This window comes from Pelecanus crispus, chromosome 4 (assembly GCF_030463565.1).
Source record: "Pelecanus crispus isolate bPelCri1 chromosome 4, bPelCri1.pri, whole genome shotgun sequence".
NCBI lineage: Eukaryota > Metazoa > Chordata > Aves > Pelecaniformes > Pelecanidae > Pelecanus > Pelecanus crispus.
In genome coordinates this window covers 67,959,444-67,979,187 of record NC_134646.1, presented here as the reverse complement: position 1 = coordinate 67,979,187, position 19,744 = coordinate 67,959,444, and the positions used below count along the sequence as shown (strand labels likewise).

Here is a 19,744-nt window from a genome sequence, read left to right as displayed (position 1 = left end):
TATTCCGTCAATGCATCCACAACATATACACCTAAAATCAAAGACTCGAGATGAAACTGTTTATTATAACCACTGTGGAATCCACATCATGCACTGGAACCTAGAATGAAATTTAAAAATTGCCTCACAAATTTTTTGTTGTAGAATAGGGTAGGAAAGGGAACAAGGCAAGAAACTTGTCTAGTGGGACTTTCAGTATTTCCCTCTCTTCCTGAACTGGTTCATGAAATAAGGTGCCTCCTTCAGGGTGTTTCAATCTATCAGTGACAGAGAGCCAACACAAACCATTTGAGATCTCCATGTGGTTGGGACCTACTCCTACATGTTCTCTGCTGAAGATGAACATCAAGAAGTGGTGCGGTGATGACACTTGCTCTAGGACAGTTACAGGTCTCTCTGAGCTATTTCAGAGTGGAGTTTAAATGTCAGGTCTACTCACTCCCCAATGGATTCTCTAATCATCAGAGGAGAGTTAGGCTCCTTTTTACCACCTCTATCTAGTCCTGTGATGTTTACATGTCTTGCTGTATGATGGATTAAGAAACAGAGAGGGCTCTTATCCATACTACCAGATTTTGGAAGTGTGGACATTCTCCTTGGACGTGGAGGAGACATCTCAATCCTCTTCAGGCTAACCAGTCAACAACACAGATCTTCTCCCTCCCTGGCAGGCAGCCTAACCAACAGGTGTTTCCAAAGTTCAGGAGGGGGATATCTAATAAATCTATGTGGCAATAAAGTGAGCAATCTTGGAAAGCTCCATAATAAACTGCTGTCTCAGACAGACTCAGAGTTTAGGCATTAGTAGGCAGATGATCTGCAACAGTCACAGGAGTACTGTCGTGAATCCCTGGAAGCCTGTGCCAGTGTCTCCCACACCTTCAAGGAAAAGAGGTTTATGCTCAGATGATGTCTTCCTCTTGGCAGTACACTAGAAAACATTTCTGTGCACAAAAAGTGAAAAATAAAGACTAAAGATTACCTTCTGATAGTCTGGTTTCTCAAAGAAACTGCCATCAAGAAGTACATCCCACATTCACATAATTTATATTTAAACTAAGAAAAATCTCAAGCCTGTGATCAGTGTTATTTTACACCAATGGCATCAATCTATAGATTAAAAAAAATAAAAATCAATCCATAGCTTTATTTACATAAGCCTAGAAGAGTGAAATTACTTTGGTTTGTCAGAGAAAGAGTACAATTTCCACAGCCAGAATTATTTCCCTCTTCCTTCCTTCTTTGTAAACACACATGCTAACTGGGAATTTGAATCTGTCCAGGAAAAACTAGCCTCCTTTATGACAGGCATTTAATACAAACATTCCTGAAAAAGACATACTTGTGAAAATTTACCACTGCCGTCAGTGACAGTTTTGTTTCTACCATCTCTTTAATCCCCACACTCTATCAGTTGCGACAGTTAAGAAAAGCTTCCTAGCCATTGCTCTGAAACTTTCTCCTTTTCAAAATAATTTACAGTCTATTTCTTGATCTCTTCATGATTTATTCTCATTATTTATAATATACAAATTCATGTCCCATCTGAAAACTGAAACATTCTCTTCAATGGCAGCGCTAAGTTCTTTATGACAATGTTTCAAAGAATGGCCACTTCCAGCATGCCTCAAGAGGCAGCGGAAAATAGAGTAGGAATTGGTATGACATTTGAGAAATGCTGTCTTCAAGTATTTGAGGGAATCTGTTTCAGTTGTGGAAACACATCAACTTGATATATAGCAGAAGTTATGGAAAATAAAAAACTTTGTTTAAAAGACCATTTCTTTTCATTATATTTCACTACATTTTCCTGTCAATCATAGTAACATGCTTTAAAAAAAAAAAAAAAAAGGATTTTTTTCAGGCAGAGATTGCCCCTTAAAACCCACTGTAAGGATTTATGCAGCATTTACCTTCAAGCAAGGGGGTTGTTTCATTAATATTGGTTACAGCTGGGTGGGATGTTAAGCACAAGTCCATGTTTATGTACTGTGACAGACAGCTATACGAGATAATTTTTATTTTAAATATTGAGATTCACAAACAGGTCCATAGTGATGTAAATGGTTATGAAATGTGAGCAGTAAACCCAGTAGTCAACAGTGACTTTTTAGCTGGGCCTATAGCCAGTAAACCCAGTCTCCCTTCCTAGCTCTTTCTCCTGTTTTCTAGTCATTGTAATCACACCAACTGCAGCAGAGCTTGTACCAATCTACATTGATGTAGATTAAGGTATATTCAACATGACTACCTATAGAGAAAGGAGGAATTAGATTCAGTGCATGTGCTTTCAACAATGTGTAGTTCCAACTTAATATCGAAGTATAATTTAAACATTAAAGAACACCTGAAAGAAACCAGGGGCCAAATTTTATCAACAAGGAAGTTAAATTATATTCACCATTGTGCTCCTTAGTAAACATCTGCATTTTGAAAATAATTGGTCACATGGGTGAGCAGATTGCCTGCATGTAAAAAGCTAAATAAGCACAAATTTTTGTTTCTGATAGCTATCCTACTTTTTTTTTGAATGCTCGAAATAGAAACAACAATATCTTTAATACACAAATTAAAGTATAACTTTCTAACACTTTCAACTAGGCTTCCTCATTCATCTTCATTAATTATCAAAATGATGAATTACGTATTAGATTTTGCAGGGGGAACAGTAACTGGTATTGCAACAGTTGAGGTTAATGAATATACTGGGCTATGCAAGAACTCAACAGTGGAGCTCTACCTCTCTTAGCGGTTCAGTTATTATCACACTATATTGATCTTATTTGTTACATCGTTTGAACATGATGAGGTCTATTAACCTAATAATAGTAGTAAGAGACTGTTGCCTGTACTAAAAATGAACTGAAAATTTCTTAGGAAGTGACTCAGTTCTTAAGAGTTCCTAAGAGTGGGGGTTTTTTTTCTTGCTTGTTTCCTTTAAAGAAACATGTTTCATACCACTCTATTTGGCTTTCCAGTAAACTAGCATTAAAAATGTGCTTCTTAAATATAAATGAAAGAACTTCTTTTAGTAGTAACATAAGAATCAGTATCCACAACAATGCTTGAAAACAGTTTTGAATTGTGAGCTTAGAAATCTTGCAATACAAACGACCATCTGAAAAACAACGTAGTGTGCATCATTTGACAGATAGGAAAGGAAAAGCTTGGATGACTTTGTGAAAAAGGAGTATTGGTGTTAATTTCTAACATAGCTCTCTTCTTGCATTGTATATTACTTAATTTCCATAGCAACCCACAGGAGCAAGAAGCCAGCATTTCAGAGAAATCTGAATTGATACAATTGACAAAAGAGAAACCATAATAGACTGGGAATAGTCAGAAAATAGAGGCAGGGAAATTCTATGTTACCATACACTCAAAGTTACTAAAAAGCTGTATCGGATTTCCACAAGTTACAAGCATCCTATAAAATACTGGTTGCCAATGTTTATGCCATGATCTTTATAGCACTATAACCCCCAAACTGATGAACTGTATGCATCAGTAAATTATTACTGAAGAGTCAACTTGCTTTCAAATCTTTTCATCAGTGCCTAAACTGAAACAAACAAACCAGCCAACCCACTCACCCACCCAAAAAACCCACATCAGCAGAAACTTTCAAAATACTTGTAGTAAAATGAATGGCTTTTAACTCTCAATAATCATGTTAGCACAACTGGTTATTATCTGCTGATGCTGGACTTGCATCTCTGCTTGATGATTTTTCCAAAGGGGGGGGGGGGGGGGGGGGAAGTCTAGAAAGAAGCACAATTATATTTTATCAATAGAAAATGACATCATGTAAATTATCATATTAGTCAGCTGTTGGGAATAGCCATAGAAAGTGCTGAATTGTGAGAAAAGTATATTTTCCAAAGTGCTAAGAAGAAAACTATACTGTTTGTTCAGTAGTCTAGCTTAGAAACCTTATCTGGTACTATACAGTTTGTCCAAAGTTATTTAGGTAATTTTTTTTCCTGTAAAGTTGGCAGCCATTTATGTTTCAAATCCTTTAAGGGCAAAAAGCACAAGTGTTATTTAAAGTTTGCAGCAAGGTACTATAACATCACATTGACAGTTTGCAGTTGATTTATATCTTAAGATAAGCAAAAACAAGCCTGTGAAAAAGAATGTAGTCTGCTTGTCAAATCAGTTCATGAATCAGTGAAAATACAAAGCATGAGATTTATCCTTTATGACCATCGTGCGATTACTCTGCATTACCTTTAATGTACACAGGTGGCCAGGTGAAAGCACGTACACTCACATTCCGATTTGGATTCAGGTGTGTAAATGCTTAGAGAATGTTAAGCTGTCTAAACACTGTAACAAAAGGCTATATATTCTGTTTTCATTATGCTCAGCCAGAAAACAGTTCACAGATTTTTTTATTATTTACAAGATGAAAGGAATTATAATACAAAACAACGCCATCACTACGTTAACCTTCGGCAGTTTTCTTGTTATCATGCTGCACGGCTCGACTACAAAGAAAAACAGTCATTACCTGTGTGAAGAGAACCTGTGATTAGCCTGAGAAGGTACTGGGCAAATTTCAGTATTTCACGCTTACACCGCTTCCTACAGCCACTCATCGTAAGCAAATAAGGTATTCCTCTGAGAAGAGCCAGAAGACCGTGCCAATACGGAGAAGGGTTTCTGCCAGCAAACTTCCCGGGGCAAGTTTACAGCCTCGCAACTCCTCGCCTCCTCACAGCCAAGCAAACTCCCTCCGATTTACTGGTGTCTGCTAAAGGAAGCCCGGAGGCGGCGCGGGCGCAGCCGCTGCGCGGCGCAGCCACCGGCGCAGCCACCGGCGCAGCCTCCGGCTGCGCCGGTGGCTGTGCCGGTGACCGCGCCGGAGGATGCTCGGCGCAAGCACGCAGCCACCTGCAGCCAAGCACACGCACGGGGGCTCCGGCTCTGTCCTCCTCCTCTGTGAATCAGCGCCGCTGCACAACCGTACAGAAGGAATAAAGCAACGGGACCCCAGGCGCTACCTCTGCGCAGGGAGCTCCCCCTGCTCTCCAGCTCGCTGACCTGGGACAGATGGGAAGCTGGCTCGGGCACAGCGCACGCTTTGTCGTTAGGATCTCTCCGAGAATGTCTCTTTAGGAAGCTACATGCATTCCTTTACTACACCCTTATAAATTCATTATTTCCCATCTTGCGTGACAAGTGTTTCCTTCACTACTCCCTTATAAATTCATTATTTCCCATCTTGCGCGAGAAGTGTTTCCTTCACTACTCCCTTATAAATTCATTATTTCCCATCTTGCGTGACAAGTGTTTCCTATTAATAAAAATGATCTGCTGAAGTCTTTGTCCATGGCCAAAGGACCCAAAGAGTATGTTTTCATTTCCCATGGAGTGCTTCCCTGTACTACGTAAACACGGAGAACAACTCTATTGCATTAGATGCTGATGCAATAGGTAATGCCTAATACAGTTAAAAGAAGACAAAGAACCCATTAAGGAAAAGCTTAACAGAAGAAAATCACTGTCTGATCTAATTTCAATGACAGCATCGACCATAAAACATTTTGGCGAATGCCTTTAAAAAACTATAACACACACAAATGCACATCTTGAAGCTATTCTTTATATTACGCACTGAGCGGAGATAAATGCATTATAGACACAATACATCAAAGCACTACCAAAGTTGCAGTTAGAAGACATAGTTTCTGTGTCTGCTATCTAAAAACACAAGCATGCCGTCTTATGCTTCCAGTGAGGCTACACAGTTAATGGAAAGAACCAAAATGAAGTTGCTCCCAGAAGCCCCTGGTTTAGCAAGCAGAGGGTTTAGCCTGCGAAGGAACTGGGCAAATTTCAATATTTCAGGTTTACACCATTTCCTACAGCCGCTCATCTTAAGCGGTAACTATTTTCTGTGTCTTTTCAGAAAAAAATTTGCCAAGAAGAGTTTGACAAAAACAACAACAATAAAATCATCAAATTCTGAGGCATTAGAGATTGCAGCGTGCCTTACAAGTTTCTAAATTCCTCTTGTCTCTGAAAAGGAAGTTCCTTAAACAGCTGGTAGACATAAAGAGATACTGAAGACAGAAGCATGTATCTCTTCTTTAGAAGAGGACAGAAGAGGCCAACACAAATGGTTCTCGCCTAGAGTCCTTGACCTTCTTAATCCTTTGACATTTTTAATTGCTTTATACAAATTTCACTAGCAGTCTTGCTTCAAAATGAAGAACTTAAATATTGGTTTTCTAAAGCCTTACATAAACATAGTGTTGGTGATGCATGCTTTGTTGTTGGTTCTTTTCTCCCCTAAAACAAAGCTGCATCAATTCTGACACTTTTTCCTCAACCTTTTACATTTCAACACAGCAATAACAGTAATTGCTACCTAAGAAAGAGTTCATGAAAGGTTTCTGACCAGTTTCACTAAGAGGCTTTTAACAAACAATGCATTATTTGGAGAGAAATGGATCCAAATCTAACTCCCAGTATTTCTTTGCTCAGCAGACTAATCTTTGGACTAAAGTTGCTTACCCCAAATGAAAAGAGCAGATCAGAGAAAAGTGGAGAGGAAAATTAGAATGAAAAACTGTAATAAAACCACTGTGGTTTTGTTGACAAATATATTATAGTGAAACAATATGAAGGACAGTTGAAGAATATCAACTTCTATATCTCAGTGATACACTTTTAATTGATGGGACACACGAAGTCCTCAGTCAGAAACAGTCTCTTTGCACTGAAGTATATAAATATTTTTTAATATCTATAAGCTATGTCCACCCCTAATAATTCATAATCTACAGACCTGAACTAAAAACTATTTAAAAAAAACCACCACAAAATTCCTATCAACATTAGAGGGATATAGATCAATTCCTGTAAGTTCTGACTTTGGAATTGGGTACTTAGAAATCAGGGTTTAAAAGCCACTATTTAAGTACAATGGAGAAGGAATAAAACACACACACACACAAAGCAAAAGGATTTTTCAGACATTAGGAAAAGTAAATGGAAGGAAAAAGTAAACATTGTTTGTAAACTCCTGTATTTTCAAATTGGTTTACCCAGTCCAGCTGACAGGCTCCCAGAACAATATAAAACACAAATTATTTTGTTTTGTAGTACTTGGAATGCATGAAATGACTGGAGAGAAAACATAAGGCTTTTTTTAAAAAAAAAAAAGTCTGTCCACAACAACAGTCCAGTTTAAATGCAAAATGGAAAAGTTTCCCTGAATGTACAAAGCCTACTGTAGAGCTGTAAAGGCAAATTAATTGATAATAATACAATATTTTCTGTCTTTGAGACTTCTAAACAAAGCTACAAGAAAAAAATCTTAAGAACTCTTTGTCACCACAGCAAGAAAAAAATGCACAAAAACATCAGTTTATGTAATTCAATTCTATTCAACCCATAGATGCAATTCCACATGCATATTTAGAACTTCAGTTAGGCTCTCAGCATCACTGGTCTATGCCCCAGGCACACGTGTTGGCAACTGAAGTGCGCCCTAACCATAATCAAAGGGGGGGTATTCAGTGATGCAGCTTTAGTCCCATGCTACAAAAGACAAAACTACACAAGTCTTGTAGTTCAGAGATGGTCACTATTAGCAGATACATAATCAGTATTTCTTTTCCTGTTCCTGTGTAGGAATAATAATTCACTATAAAACAAAACAATCAAAACCAAAGCAGAAATAAATTAACAGCAATATGAAAACACATTTTAAAACAAGTAAGGGAAAAAACTGATTTTTAGACTACATAGGTTGCTGGGACAATCTAGTCTAATATTAATTAAAAAAAATCATAACCCCAAATGCACAGCATGTCTCAGAACTGAACATCGTGATGGCCTTGCATAAAATAAATAATGCTGAATTAGCACGCACTATAGTTTCTTTTTGAGAGAGTTACTAAATACAATAATATTTAATAACAAAATAAAGCAAAACCATTTCTTAAAGTACTCAAAGAGAAACTAAACTTAGCTATCATGATAGTAAGTAACAATGTCAAAGACTCAACTTGCAAAAAGCACGGTATAATAGTTAAATGAGAAAAAAACCTATCACAGATATCTGATGCGAAGAAGAAACCCCTGCAATAAGGATTACAGTGCATGCCAGATATAAATTTGCCAGTCTGGTAACAAACAAGCAACAGTGCAAGCTGAAGTGACATATACAGGGCACACGTTCATTGGCTTCTTAGAGATGATTTGCCTTGTATACTTCTTTCATTTGCACATGTTATTTAAACATTCTTCCAACTTCAAAGAGCAAAATCTCCTCCTGAACTAGCCTGTGCTATTGACTAGGAGCAAAATTGAAATCTTATAACAATAAGAAAATCAACTCAATTAGATGCTTCAACCTCATCAGAAAGGGTGACTGCAGGAAGTTAACCAGGAGCACTGAAAACCTGTGTACAGTTTCCTTGCTGTTGACTCCAGAGGCTTGTGAGGGCTTTTGTTCTTAATGCAAATGCCAAATTCCACAACGGAACATTTTTATCAGAGCATTTCTAACCTCCTTATTTCAAAAGGACAGAGATAATATTTACAACCTAAGCACATGGCAAGAAATAACAGATGGGTGGAAACAAACAGATGGGTGAACACAAGGTAACAGCGAGATGTTTATGATCAGCATAATAAACAGCTGCTACAAGTAGATGACCATCATCAGATCTCCTTTTAGTTGCTCCTTGTCTGTCATAAAAGTAAGAGTCCTCCTAAATCACAATCCCAAATGTATTTATGTTAATAGCTCTTCTCTGGACTTTTACTTCTTGACTCTACGGTATTGGGTATCAAGGTGTCCAAAGATGGCCACCATTATTCTGAAGTGATGCAGCAGGATTAGAGTCCTTCATCATAGAATTCACTGGAAACTGCAGAACTAATTCCAAATTATTCACCATGTCTATGAAAATATCAGCCACCACTTTTAACCACAGCCAGTGAATAGCAACAAAAATTCTCATACACCTCATTTGCCCAAATTTAGTCTTGGCTATTAACAACAAACCAGAGATGGTTATATGCTAGAATGTGAGCTGGGGAAGCAGCGATGCAGATATATGTTCCCTTCCTAACTGATTAGTAGTAGCATGCTAGCTAAATTTACTTAGTTTAAAATGGTTATTGCTCACTGCTGTCTCTCCTGAATATTATAGCAACAACAAGGAACACAAAACTATTTCTGCTTCATCCACTCCACATTAAAATGGATGTCCACGTGGGATGCAGACATAATCTTATTCCATCTTGTGTGGGAATAGTAACTTCCACAGAGCCCAGGACTACAAGGGTCCCTGGTTATGAAGACAGACCTTTTTTTTTTTTAATTTTTTTTAAACCCTTCATAGAACAATTAAAAAGTTTCTAGCAGCCCAATCATTACTTATCCAAACTGCATGCAATGTTTCTTAGTGTGGAACACAAAGTAATCTTTATCCTGGCCTACACCACTGAAAATTAATACAGTCTTCCTGCTTTTGTCTATAGTTTTTAACTTCTCCTGAAAGCTTGCTAAGAATAATATCCTCAAAATCAAACAGCTCTATTGCTGTGCTTAAAATAGGACTACAGAAAAATGACTGCTGCCTCATGCTGTTTGCATAAGATCAACAAATTATACATGTGCTCCATTCTAATAGCCAATACTTGCATAAAATAAATTACTTTCATCACTGTTATAGTTCCAGACTCTACAGGTTCAAACTTAATTTTCTATTACATTTATGGAGCTCAGTAAAACATGGTGGCTTAGCCCACCAGAAGGTAAAACCTTTGACCAGTGTAACAAAAAGAGTTAAACATTTGTCTCTCATTTCTAACTTCCCTGTAACTAGCTGCTCTGTCAGAATGCCTTTTTTTACCTACTCAGTGTCCTTGAAGCTTACCCCAAGGATTCCTTTTCACACAACACTCTAAGATGATACTGCAGACAGTCAACTAGGAGCTACAGCTGCCTCAACCTCCCACACGGTCCTCACTTGCCTAATTAAATATTCATCACTCCAGAATGTTGCAGTGTCAAACACGAGCAACTTCCCAGCCTGACCTTCCACAGCCAGCCTGCGGTTTGTGCTGGAGAATAAACAAGACTGGGACCTACCTGCTGAAACATAAAATGACATAATGCAGTTTTCATGTTGCACATTAAGTACTGTGCATGCACTGTAAAATTCTCACTGCAGAAGCTAGAGTACTATCTTTTAACATTCAATATAAATTGAATATCTGTATGCAACACTAACTATAAAACCTGTATGGGCAGTGTTATCAATAATCTTTCTGCAGAACACTAAAATCTTTTGTTCCTTATTATACAAATCCTGTTTTATATGTATGTTCATCTCTTCTGACTTAAAAAACCAAACCAACACTGAGTATTGTCAAATAAATCAAAAAACGATTGAGGCATAATACTATCTACAAGTATGTGAGATAATTTTTTTTTTTTTGTGGCTTTGGACTCCTATCTGAGTTTCACATACCCCATTTATAAGAAATTTGCATTTTGCCTCCGAGACAAAAGAATTTATTAATTCCAAATCTCTCTCCTCTGCCAAAAGAATATCTGGACTTCTTATAATTCATTTTAGTTGTACTAGATTCTGTACATATTTACATTTGTATTTAATGGAAGAGGAAGCTGAACTGAAAAAATCAGAAGGACTCAACTTCCCTGCGATAGAAACCATAGCCTCAATAGCATACAGGTTCCATAGATCTTTCAAGATCTGATGTAACTAAAGCATATCCATGTCATGTCCATACACATTAAGAATACTGAAAGGCTTGCATTTTGACCCCAACAGCTACATTAACCTGTTAAAGAAGAAAAATATATCAGAAATTGGGTGCAAACATATTTATTTATGTATACCAGGTATGCAGCATTCTTAAGACAGTGGAATAGTCACTGCACCAAGTCAGCTATAAGAATTCTGTAAGCATAATAAATGCATATGTAGAACTTGGGCCAGTCAGTAAAAAAAATTCATGAGAAATATGCTTTCACTACATATATATGTAGTGACACATCTGTATGTATATATATTTATATAAAATATGCATATAGTTTTTAAAAAAGTTTGATTTCATAGCTTCCATAATTTATTCACTCATCTGTGAGAACCTTTTTGCCCCTAGGATTTCCCATAAATGGTCCAAACTTACATTTCTTCTTCTCAGTCAAGGGCTTCCCTACAGTTTTCAGGAACTTTCTTTCCCCTGGCATGTTTTGCTAGTCCAAAATAATTGTGGATGCTGCAGAGGTTGCAGATGTGGCTTGATGTCCTGACTGAACTGAAAATTAAGATTTAAAAGGTCAAATCCTTAAGTCTTCACACCCTTAATATGGCATGAATTGCAATGCATTTGGGTGAATAGGCTGCAGCTACTACATCAGGGAGAAGAAAGATAGAAGCCAGATGCTACAGCCCAAAGAGTTCTTCAAAGCCTACATCTTGGTTGAAGTAATTTTGAAACAGCTGTCCTTCATCCAAAATTTGATTGTGCTAATTATTTCATATGAAGTACCAGTGTTGAGAGCAAGTTAAATTACCACACTGCTGGACCTGTGGTATCTGTCTTTTCCCTCCTAGCAGGGTCCTGCAGATATCGAGAAGAAAAACAGTCTGCCAGTATTCCTGTGGGATCCTTCAGTAAAGCCCTTTGGGGAACACGAGCAGTTACTTGTCTACCCCAGATTACAATTGCAACAGTTCTTGAAAATACTGGCCCATACATCTTCCTCCCACATAATACAGGTGATTTTCTGTCCCAAAGCATGCAAATTTTAACTCTGACAAGTGGCAAAATCATTTTAAATAGACTTCGAATTGATCTGATCATATCTACGGTCTGATAAACCTGAGCTGAACCTTGCTCATGGGTAATAAGAAAGGTTTATATATGGTCAAAACTCTACCACTCTAAATAATAATTTTTCTACTCGGCACACTTATTTTCATTACAGGTAAATTAAAAACACATTCCAAAAATTATTTTTTTATCATCTCCAGCCAATTGGAAATTCATCTAGGTTTCATGCTACAGATAAAGCCTGAAGAAGCTATCCACTGTGCACTTCATATAGGAAACGGTGGTCAAGGACATAAATCAGAGAGCAGCATATCCATTTAGCATTGCTGGCCCTGTAAAGGAAACATCTGAGCCTCCATTACCGTCTTGAAGTCGCATACTACATACAGCTGGTAGATTTTGATGGCCTTATACAGTATCATCATTTGTCTTCCTACCTCCTACCACACATTCTTTTGCAACTGTTTATACCACCACTTCTCCAAGAAGTATGGTGTGCTGGCTTTGGCTGGGGTGGAGTTCATTTTCTTCACAGCAGCTAATATAGGGCTCCATTTTGGATTTGTGCTGGAAACAGCATTCATAATACAGGGATGTTTTCGTTATTGCTGAGCAGTGCTTACAGAGAGTCAAGGCCTTTTCTACTTCGCACAAACCCTGCCAGCGAGTAGGCTGGGGGTGCACAAGAAGTTGGGAGGGAATACAGCTGGGACAGCTGTCCCCAGCTCACCAAAGGGGTATTCCACACCACATGATGTCACACTTCGCAATAAAATTAGGGGGAAGCTTGGCAGGGGGGCCTCTGCTCGGGGACTGGCTGGGCATTGGCAGGTTGGTGGTGAACAATTGTTTTCATTTGCATCACTTTTTTGGGTTTTATTTCTCTCTATTATTTTCCTTTTCATTACAATTTATTATTATTTTATTTCAATTATTAAACTGTCCTTATCTCTATCCACAAGTTTTTTCACTTTTACCCTTCCAATTCTCTTCCCCCCATCCTGCTGGGGCGGGGGAGTGAGCGAGCAACTATGTGGTGCTTAGCTGCTGGCTGGGGTTAAACCACGACATATAGCCACAACTACTTGTGCCTTCAGGCAAGCCTCCCTCATCTGTCCCTCTAATACTACTTGAAATCAGTCCCCAAGGACCAGAGACAGAAGGAGGAAGAATCAAAGTAAATCCTGGAGATTAAAAGCAGGGGAATGGAGCAGCCAGGGAATTCAATCTCTCATGTGACCCATGGGGCATTAGTGAAAGACAGAATTTCTGGTTCCCAGCTGGGAACACTCAATGGCAGGGCAAATACTTGGGACCATGTGCTTAAGACCTCAGGAAACTGTAGAAGTTAAGTATGAAATCACTGCAGCCTCTTAGTGACAACAGAGTCTAAAAGATCTGATCAAATAAAGGCCTTAAGCATAAATCCAAAACATTTTCCAACTCTATAGCCTGAGGAAGTAAAGCAGTTGTTATTATGAACTCAGCTCTTATAAAGGTACAAGTCAGTGATAATAATAACCTGTACATGGTCTAGGCAAGCAAAAGAAAATTTCATTAGTTGGCTGTAAATAAATTTCCAACCCTGAAGCCTAGAACAGAAAGTTAACTGCAAGGCTGGTAATGAGCATTTCTCCCATCTCTATAGATCAGTACAAAGAACAATAATTTTTATGTAATACACACATACATATTTAGTAATCAGCACTGATGCTCAGGAACATAAATATACAGGGGAATACCACTACTTGTTTCTCTCATTGTGAGGAGAGGAAATACTGCTAGAAGAAAACAACTCCTAAACACTAGAAGAATGTTGGTAAACTTTTAAGGCCTTATATAGTATGGGGTGAATATGGGGTGAATATTAATATTACTTCTATTTAAGCCCTGCAGAAATTTCTTAGTTCATACCAGCATCTCTGTGTGCCTGGATATAGAACTTCAGCCACCAAGTAGAAATCATGTTTTATATTACATAAATTATGACTTCAAACTTTTCCCCATCAGAATAGGGCAGCTACCTCTACTGTAGAAACTGTATTAAAAATGGAAGAGATAAGCTCTTCAGTAAAAAAAAAAAAAAAAAATTCTATTAGAGTTATCTTACATCCAAGGAACTAGATGGGGGGGGTGGGGGGCAGGAAACCTCTACAATTTCCAATACACAGGTAACTTGTCAGGTATAAGCATCTTAATTGCAAAGATGCCCTACCAGTTTTGGTCAATAAAGAATTTATGGCATGTCATACAGTTTTCATTCTTGTCTCTTGATTAAACTAGGTAATTCCACTCTCTTCAACTTCAAGTTGCTTTTGATTCAGTAATAACATTTTATCCTACACTATTTTATATTATCATTAGCCAGACTCCCTCATATGATGTCTTCAGAGATAATTCAGATTGGTCACATTTTAATAGGTTACCTCTTATTTTCCACTCAATGAAAGAGGGAAAGATAGAAGATGGATATAAATGGGTAATAGATGTTTTAACAAGTTGATTTTCTCTGAAGGTAAAACATTTATCTGAAAACACCCATAGGCTTTCCTCACCTTTTTAATATTAATTTTTCTAATAATATATTGCTTTGGCTTCCCCAGGAACATTCCATCTTTTGAGACACAAACCAAGGGGAGGGGAAAAAAAAAACCCACACCAAAACCCACAAGAGTGGTTTATGTGTCACTCTGCCTTGAAAAGGATTTATAAATCAGAATAGTACCAATAGGAGAAGACCTTATTTCAGAACATCTTACAGTCTCAGGGAAGATTACAGTACTCTCTAGGGAAGGATGATACCCAAATGAAATTAATCCCGACAGTCTCTAATCAGGAATCTGTTGCACTATGAGATCTCATATTAACAGTTCATGTTGATATTACTGCAATTGGAATAACAACTTTTTGGTACTCTGTTTATACTATTAATATTTTAAATAAGCTAAAAATAAACTCTTGGCTCTGTAAACATATGAATCGGGTATAGATATATGGCATGTTCCCTCTTCTGTCCATAGCAAGATTTCATGCATAACACCTTCTCTTACCATGAGAGTCTGTTTGCAGTTTGCTTTCCTTCCAGTGGCTTTTTACAGAAGGGTGTCCTCATGGTCTAACCACTTTCACTGTTTAGGGGCAGTGCCAATTTCTGAACTTGCTCAGAAGCATAAAAACAATTTCCCAGAACTGCACCCACTCTGAACTTGCCGTTCACGCCGGTCACCATAGCACACGTACAGACAACAAAGACTGCAGGAATTAAACCGATTTTTACTTTAAATCATACAAGACATTCCTACATCTTAAGCAGTTAAGGTATCTGAATGGGGGAAAACACACAGTTTCTACATCACTCCTTAGTTCTTTAAGGTAAATTGTTGGGCTAGGCCCTTCCTCTGCCTCATCGTGAACGTCCTGTCCTGGTTTCTCTTCCAGAACACAGACTTTCAGAACCATTCCCGCTCCTCGCAACACAGAGCTAGTTTACTTCTGTGGACAAGTCCAGGCTTCATTTACTTCTCCAAAACGGAGTTAAAGAAAGCATCTTTATCTGGTCCTTTACTAGATAATCTATTGTATAGTTATTACCATCTGATATTTAAACTAAAAAAAAAAAATCTGGTTTGCCAAGAGCAATTGCTTTTCCTTTTCCAGCAGTGCTTTATTTAAAAATAAGGTGATCAAATTTTAATGATCCTCTTTTGTTAGCTTAAACGAAGTGCAAAAATTCCTCCTGTCACTTCCCTTGGGTTTGAAGGGTATCAGCAATTTTAAATGGCACAAAGATTTGGTGGTGGAAATTTACATATTTTACATTTAAAAGAGATAACAGAAGTTGTAACAAAAATGGTAAGGAAATAGAAGTATAAGTAATCAAATAATTAAGGCCAAGACATTTTTCCAACAAAATAGTTAAGGGCCCTTTGGAAAGCAACACTGAAGCCTCAGTGTTTTCCTAGAGGTTTTATTTTGTTCTGTATGTGAAAAACTTGCTCTAATCTGCATTTAAGGCTGGGAAGGAAGGTCAAAGCCTGGCCATGATTATTAGTTCCTGTAACCGTGCAGAATCTGGGAAGTCTAACAATAAACACCTCTGAACCCCACAACTGCATGAATAATCCACATTTATATGATATGATATGATTTTTAAAATGGCTGGGACTATGTCTGAGGCTGGTCAAAAAACACACCTTGAAATAATTTGCCCAGAAATATATGTACACTGTCTTGGCTATCAGAAAGCACACATCAGGATGATGCTTTAAAAATTCAGTAAAGCTACAGCTGATGTCCTTTGCATAAAAAAACCCACAACTTTTGCTGAATCTCAGAGACAAAACAAAAGTTGCCAAAGTTGTCTATAAAGTTTTTGCTTTCCAAAAATTCCTCGGTTTAGCCCCAACCAGCAACTCAGCACCACGCAGCCGCTTGCTCACTCCCCCTGCCCCAGTGGGATGGGGGAGAGAATCAGAGGAGTAAGAGTGAGAAACACTCCTGGGTTGAGATAACAACAGTTTAATAATTGAAATAAAGTAAAATAGTAGTAGCAATAATAACAATATAATAATAATAAACAAAGCAAGTGATGCACAATGCAATTGCTCACCACCCACTGACCGATACCCAGACCAACCCCCCCCAGTTTCTATACTGAGCATGACATCATATGGTATGGAATAGCCCTTTGGGCAGTTTGGATCAACTATTCTGGCTGTGCCCCCTCCCAGTTTCTTGTGCACCTGGCAGAGCATGGGAAGCTGAAAAGTCCTTGACTAGCATAAGCAGTACCCAGCAACAACTAAAACATCAGTGTGTTATCAGCATTATTCTCATACTAAATCCAAAACACAGCACTGTGCCAGCTACTAGGAAGAAAATTAACTCTGTCCCAGCCGTAACCAGGACACTTGACAAGGCAAATTTTTATGGTCACTCTTGCAATTTGAAAGGCCTATCAAGTCTGTAAAACTAAAATGCGTATTTTTTTCTTTAACATATGTAATAGCTGGATTTTCCTTCCATTCTGGGGTTTAAATAGCTTCCCATGTTTTAAAATTATAACAACATTAAAAAGATGCAATATGAGTACTGCTGAAGTGAGATGACTAAAAACCTGTGGCCAGAACTGAAAGCACTGAGATCTGCAGCAAACAAGGAGTACTTTATCCATGATACGAACCTGTATTTTGCTATACGAGACAATCGCATCAGCTTCTCTCCCTCCTCCCACCCTTTTCTTTTTAAGAGGGTTTCTATGAAGAAAAATTGCACATTAAGGGCATGGAGGGCTCTGTAAGAGAGAAGGTAGTGTTTCCCACTACATGACAGTATGGTCACAAGCTACCAGAGCAGAGTATTTTAATTGACGAAGTCTCATGAGTGACCCCAGAATTACTTCCTAAGTGTGTTATGCAAGAGATTATGCCATTTTCAGAAGAACAGAACTGAAGTTCAGGGCAAACTTCACTTACTGAAATTGCATAAAAAAAAGATACATAAAAATTACTGCAAATTTTTAATTTTACCTTTCTGGATGCCAAAGCAGGGGGAGAGGGAAGACACACACAACAACCAACAGAAAACTCAGCGATGATTACAAGACTGTGACCAACAGAGAAATGAAATGGCAAGTCTTGGGAAACAGCCATGGAGATGCAGAAGTGCTCACTTCATCTATACTAGTTTTAGCATTTAAAATTGGGTATAGAGGAGAGTAAGAAGTCCATAAAACAAGGCAAGACAGAGAGGATTGCTTTGAAAGGAATGGCTTCATCTTGTATCTTATTGTGCTTTATGTTATTCAGTCTAGCCTGCTGAGAAGGAAAGACACGCTGTTCAAAGCATTTCTACTTTAGTTTCATTTTTCTAAAAGGAAATAAGTACAATTTTATTGAAGCATATGGTAGCCTAGCAAATCTTATACATTATTTCGAAAATTGAGGAGAACCTGAAAACTAAGCAAGAATGCTGATGTGTAAGCTTTGGGAAATTACATTTCAGCCTGTGACAAACACAAGGGAGGAAACCAAGGAGTACGCATAAGATGACAAGTGAAGACATATTGGACACAGACTCCTAAGCCAAGTCTCTGAACACAATGTTACAAGAAACAGCTCATGTAGAGAGAAGAAAAGAGAGAAATATTCATGCAACAATCAGTTTAACATTGCAGGTCCAAGAATTTGTTTCCTGAGCATTTTAAATTAGAATCCCATTTCAGATTTCTTTTACGTGAATCTGTCATAGTTCACAATTTATATTAGCTCAAGCAGATCATCCTATTCCTACTGAGAACAACAGATACCTTCAGTATTCAGCCTTATTCTTTTATGTTTGTGTGTCTCAGTGCAAATATTCCCATATTTTAGGGGAAGTATATAAAGCCACGAAATTATGCCTCAAGAGTCATTCTAAGTATTAAACTATGCAGCTAATTCCAAATTAAAGTGAAACATTTAACAACTGAAGGGAAAATTCCCATTTGGTAAAGCCTCAGGGACTTGCTACCTGTCCTTGATTTTACTGTTCCCCAGAGCTGCCATGGGATGTGAAACACTTTTATAATGATAATCTATCAAAGTATTCTTTTTTTGGTCACAACATGTAAAAAACAGTATCAACAGGTTCTTGAGAAACATTTCACAAAGTACCATATTCTGATATAAAAATCCCCTCTACAATTTCTGTATGTTTTTAGCTACACGTTGAATTGTTACTCATCATTCCACCTAAGTTTGATACTCCTGTCTACCTCTGTAATACAACACAAAAGAAACTTACAGTAAGAGACATCTGGCAATCTGATTCATCCTGTCTACTCACCCAGATTTCTATTTATCACCAATTTAATCCAGTACTCTAGCCTTTCTTCAGCATTGCACAGCCTTTCCTCAGCTTCTTTGCCCTCTCTCCAGCATATTGAGCCTCACTAGTTTTCAGTTCTCACCATCTAACCTTTCACTGCCTCTCCCCAAGCAATATTCAAAGCCTTTCCAGAACATTTTCTCTGCAAATAAGAAGTATCAAGATGCAGTCTATTACTCTTTGATACCTGCAAAGGTTTGTTTTGGGGTTTTTTGATAGTGACCAAAAATACATTGGTAATTTGATAATCTGCTTTGATCAATTTGTATAAAACACTAAAGAACACACACAATTTGTCAGGTAGCTAGAGCAACGTCCTATACTTAAGAACATGGGCACAATTAACAGATTACTCTCCTTATATATTCCTGTATCTATCTACAACATCTGTGTAGATCCCTTAAGCATATGGATGGAGGAAGCAGAAGGGTATGTCTGCCTACAGGCTTCACTGAAACAGAGAATGATCAAAAAACCACACTCATGCAAAACTGAGTTTGGGATTAGAGACTCAAGCCAAGGCTGGAAAAGGAAGCTTACAGGGAAATGGAGTTTCAGTTCCTTCACAGCCATACAGAAATTCATTAGTACAAGGAGAAACTAAGTAACTCAAATCAGATATAACCTTCCACAAACATCAACATGCATCGGATCTTAAAGATCAGTTCTTGAATCAGCATGGGCATCTATGCATTATCAGTGCCCTTTGCAAGCTTCTTTCCCTCTGGGGAATTTTCTGGTAGAAATATGAAATTCAAATATAATTTTTACCTCCATCCTTCCTTTGACATTTACAACACTTTAGGAATTCATTTGCTCTTCAAGGATATTTTCATCTATTAAAGAATATTTATGAGAGCTGCTTCAAAGAAAACCACTGGAATGAGAAGTCAAGCAAAAACAGAGAGTGAACATTTGCATTTGCAACTATTTATAGGTTAACTCCTAACAAGACAAAAAGCAACGCCTAAAATGTATTAAAAACTTGGGTTAAAAAAAAAAAGATATCAGTGCACAAATTATATTCTCTTACCTGTTTAGTGTT

General features: G+C 37.8%; 1 protein-coding gene across 1 annotated transcript in view; it reads right to left on the bottom strand.

Moving 5' to 3' along the window:
* Positions 1-4,601, bottom strand: part of KCNIP4 (potassium voltage-gated channel interacting protein 4) — a 357,626-nt gene extending 353,025 nt beyond the window's left edge. Inside the window, exon 1 of the mRNA XM_075708933.1 lies at positions 4,514-4,601. Coding sequence (XP_075565048.1) covers positions 4,514-4,601 — 88 coding nt within the window. The remainder of the gene's footprint in view (positions 1-4,513) is intronic.
* Between the last annotated feature and the right edge of the window lie 15,143 nt (positions 4,602-19,744).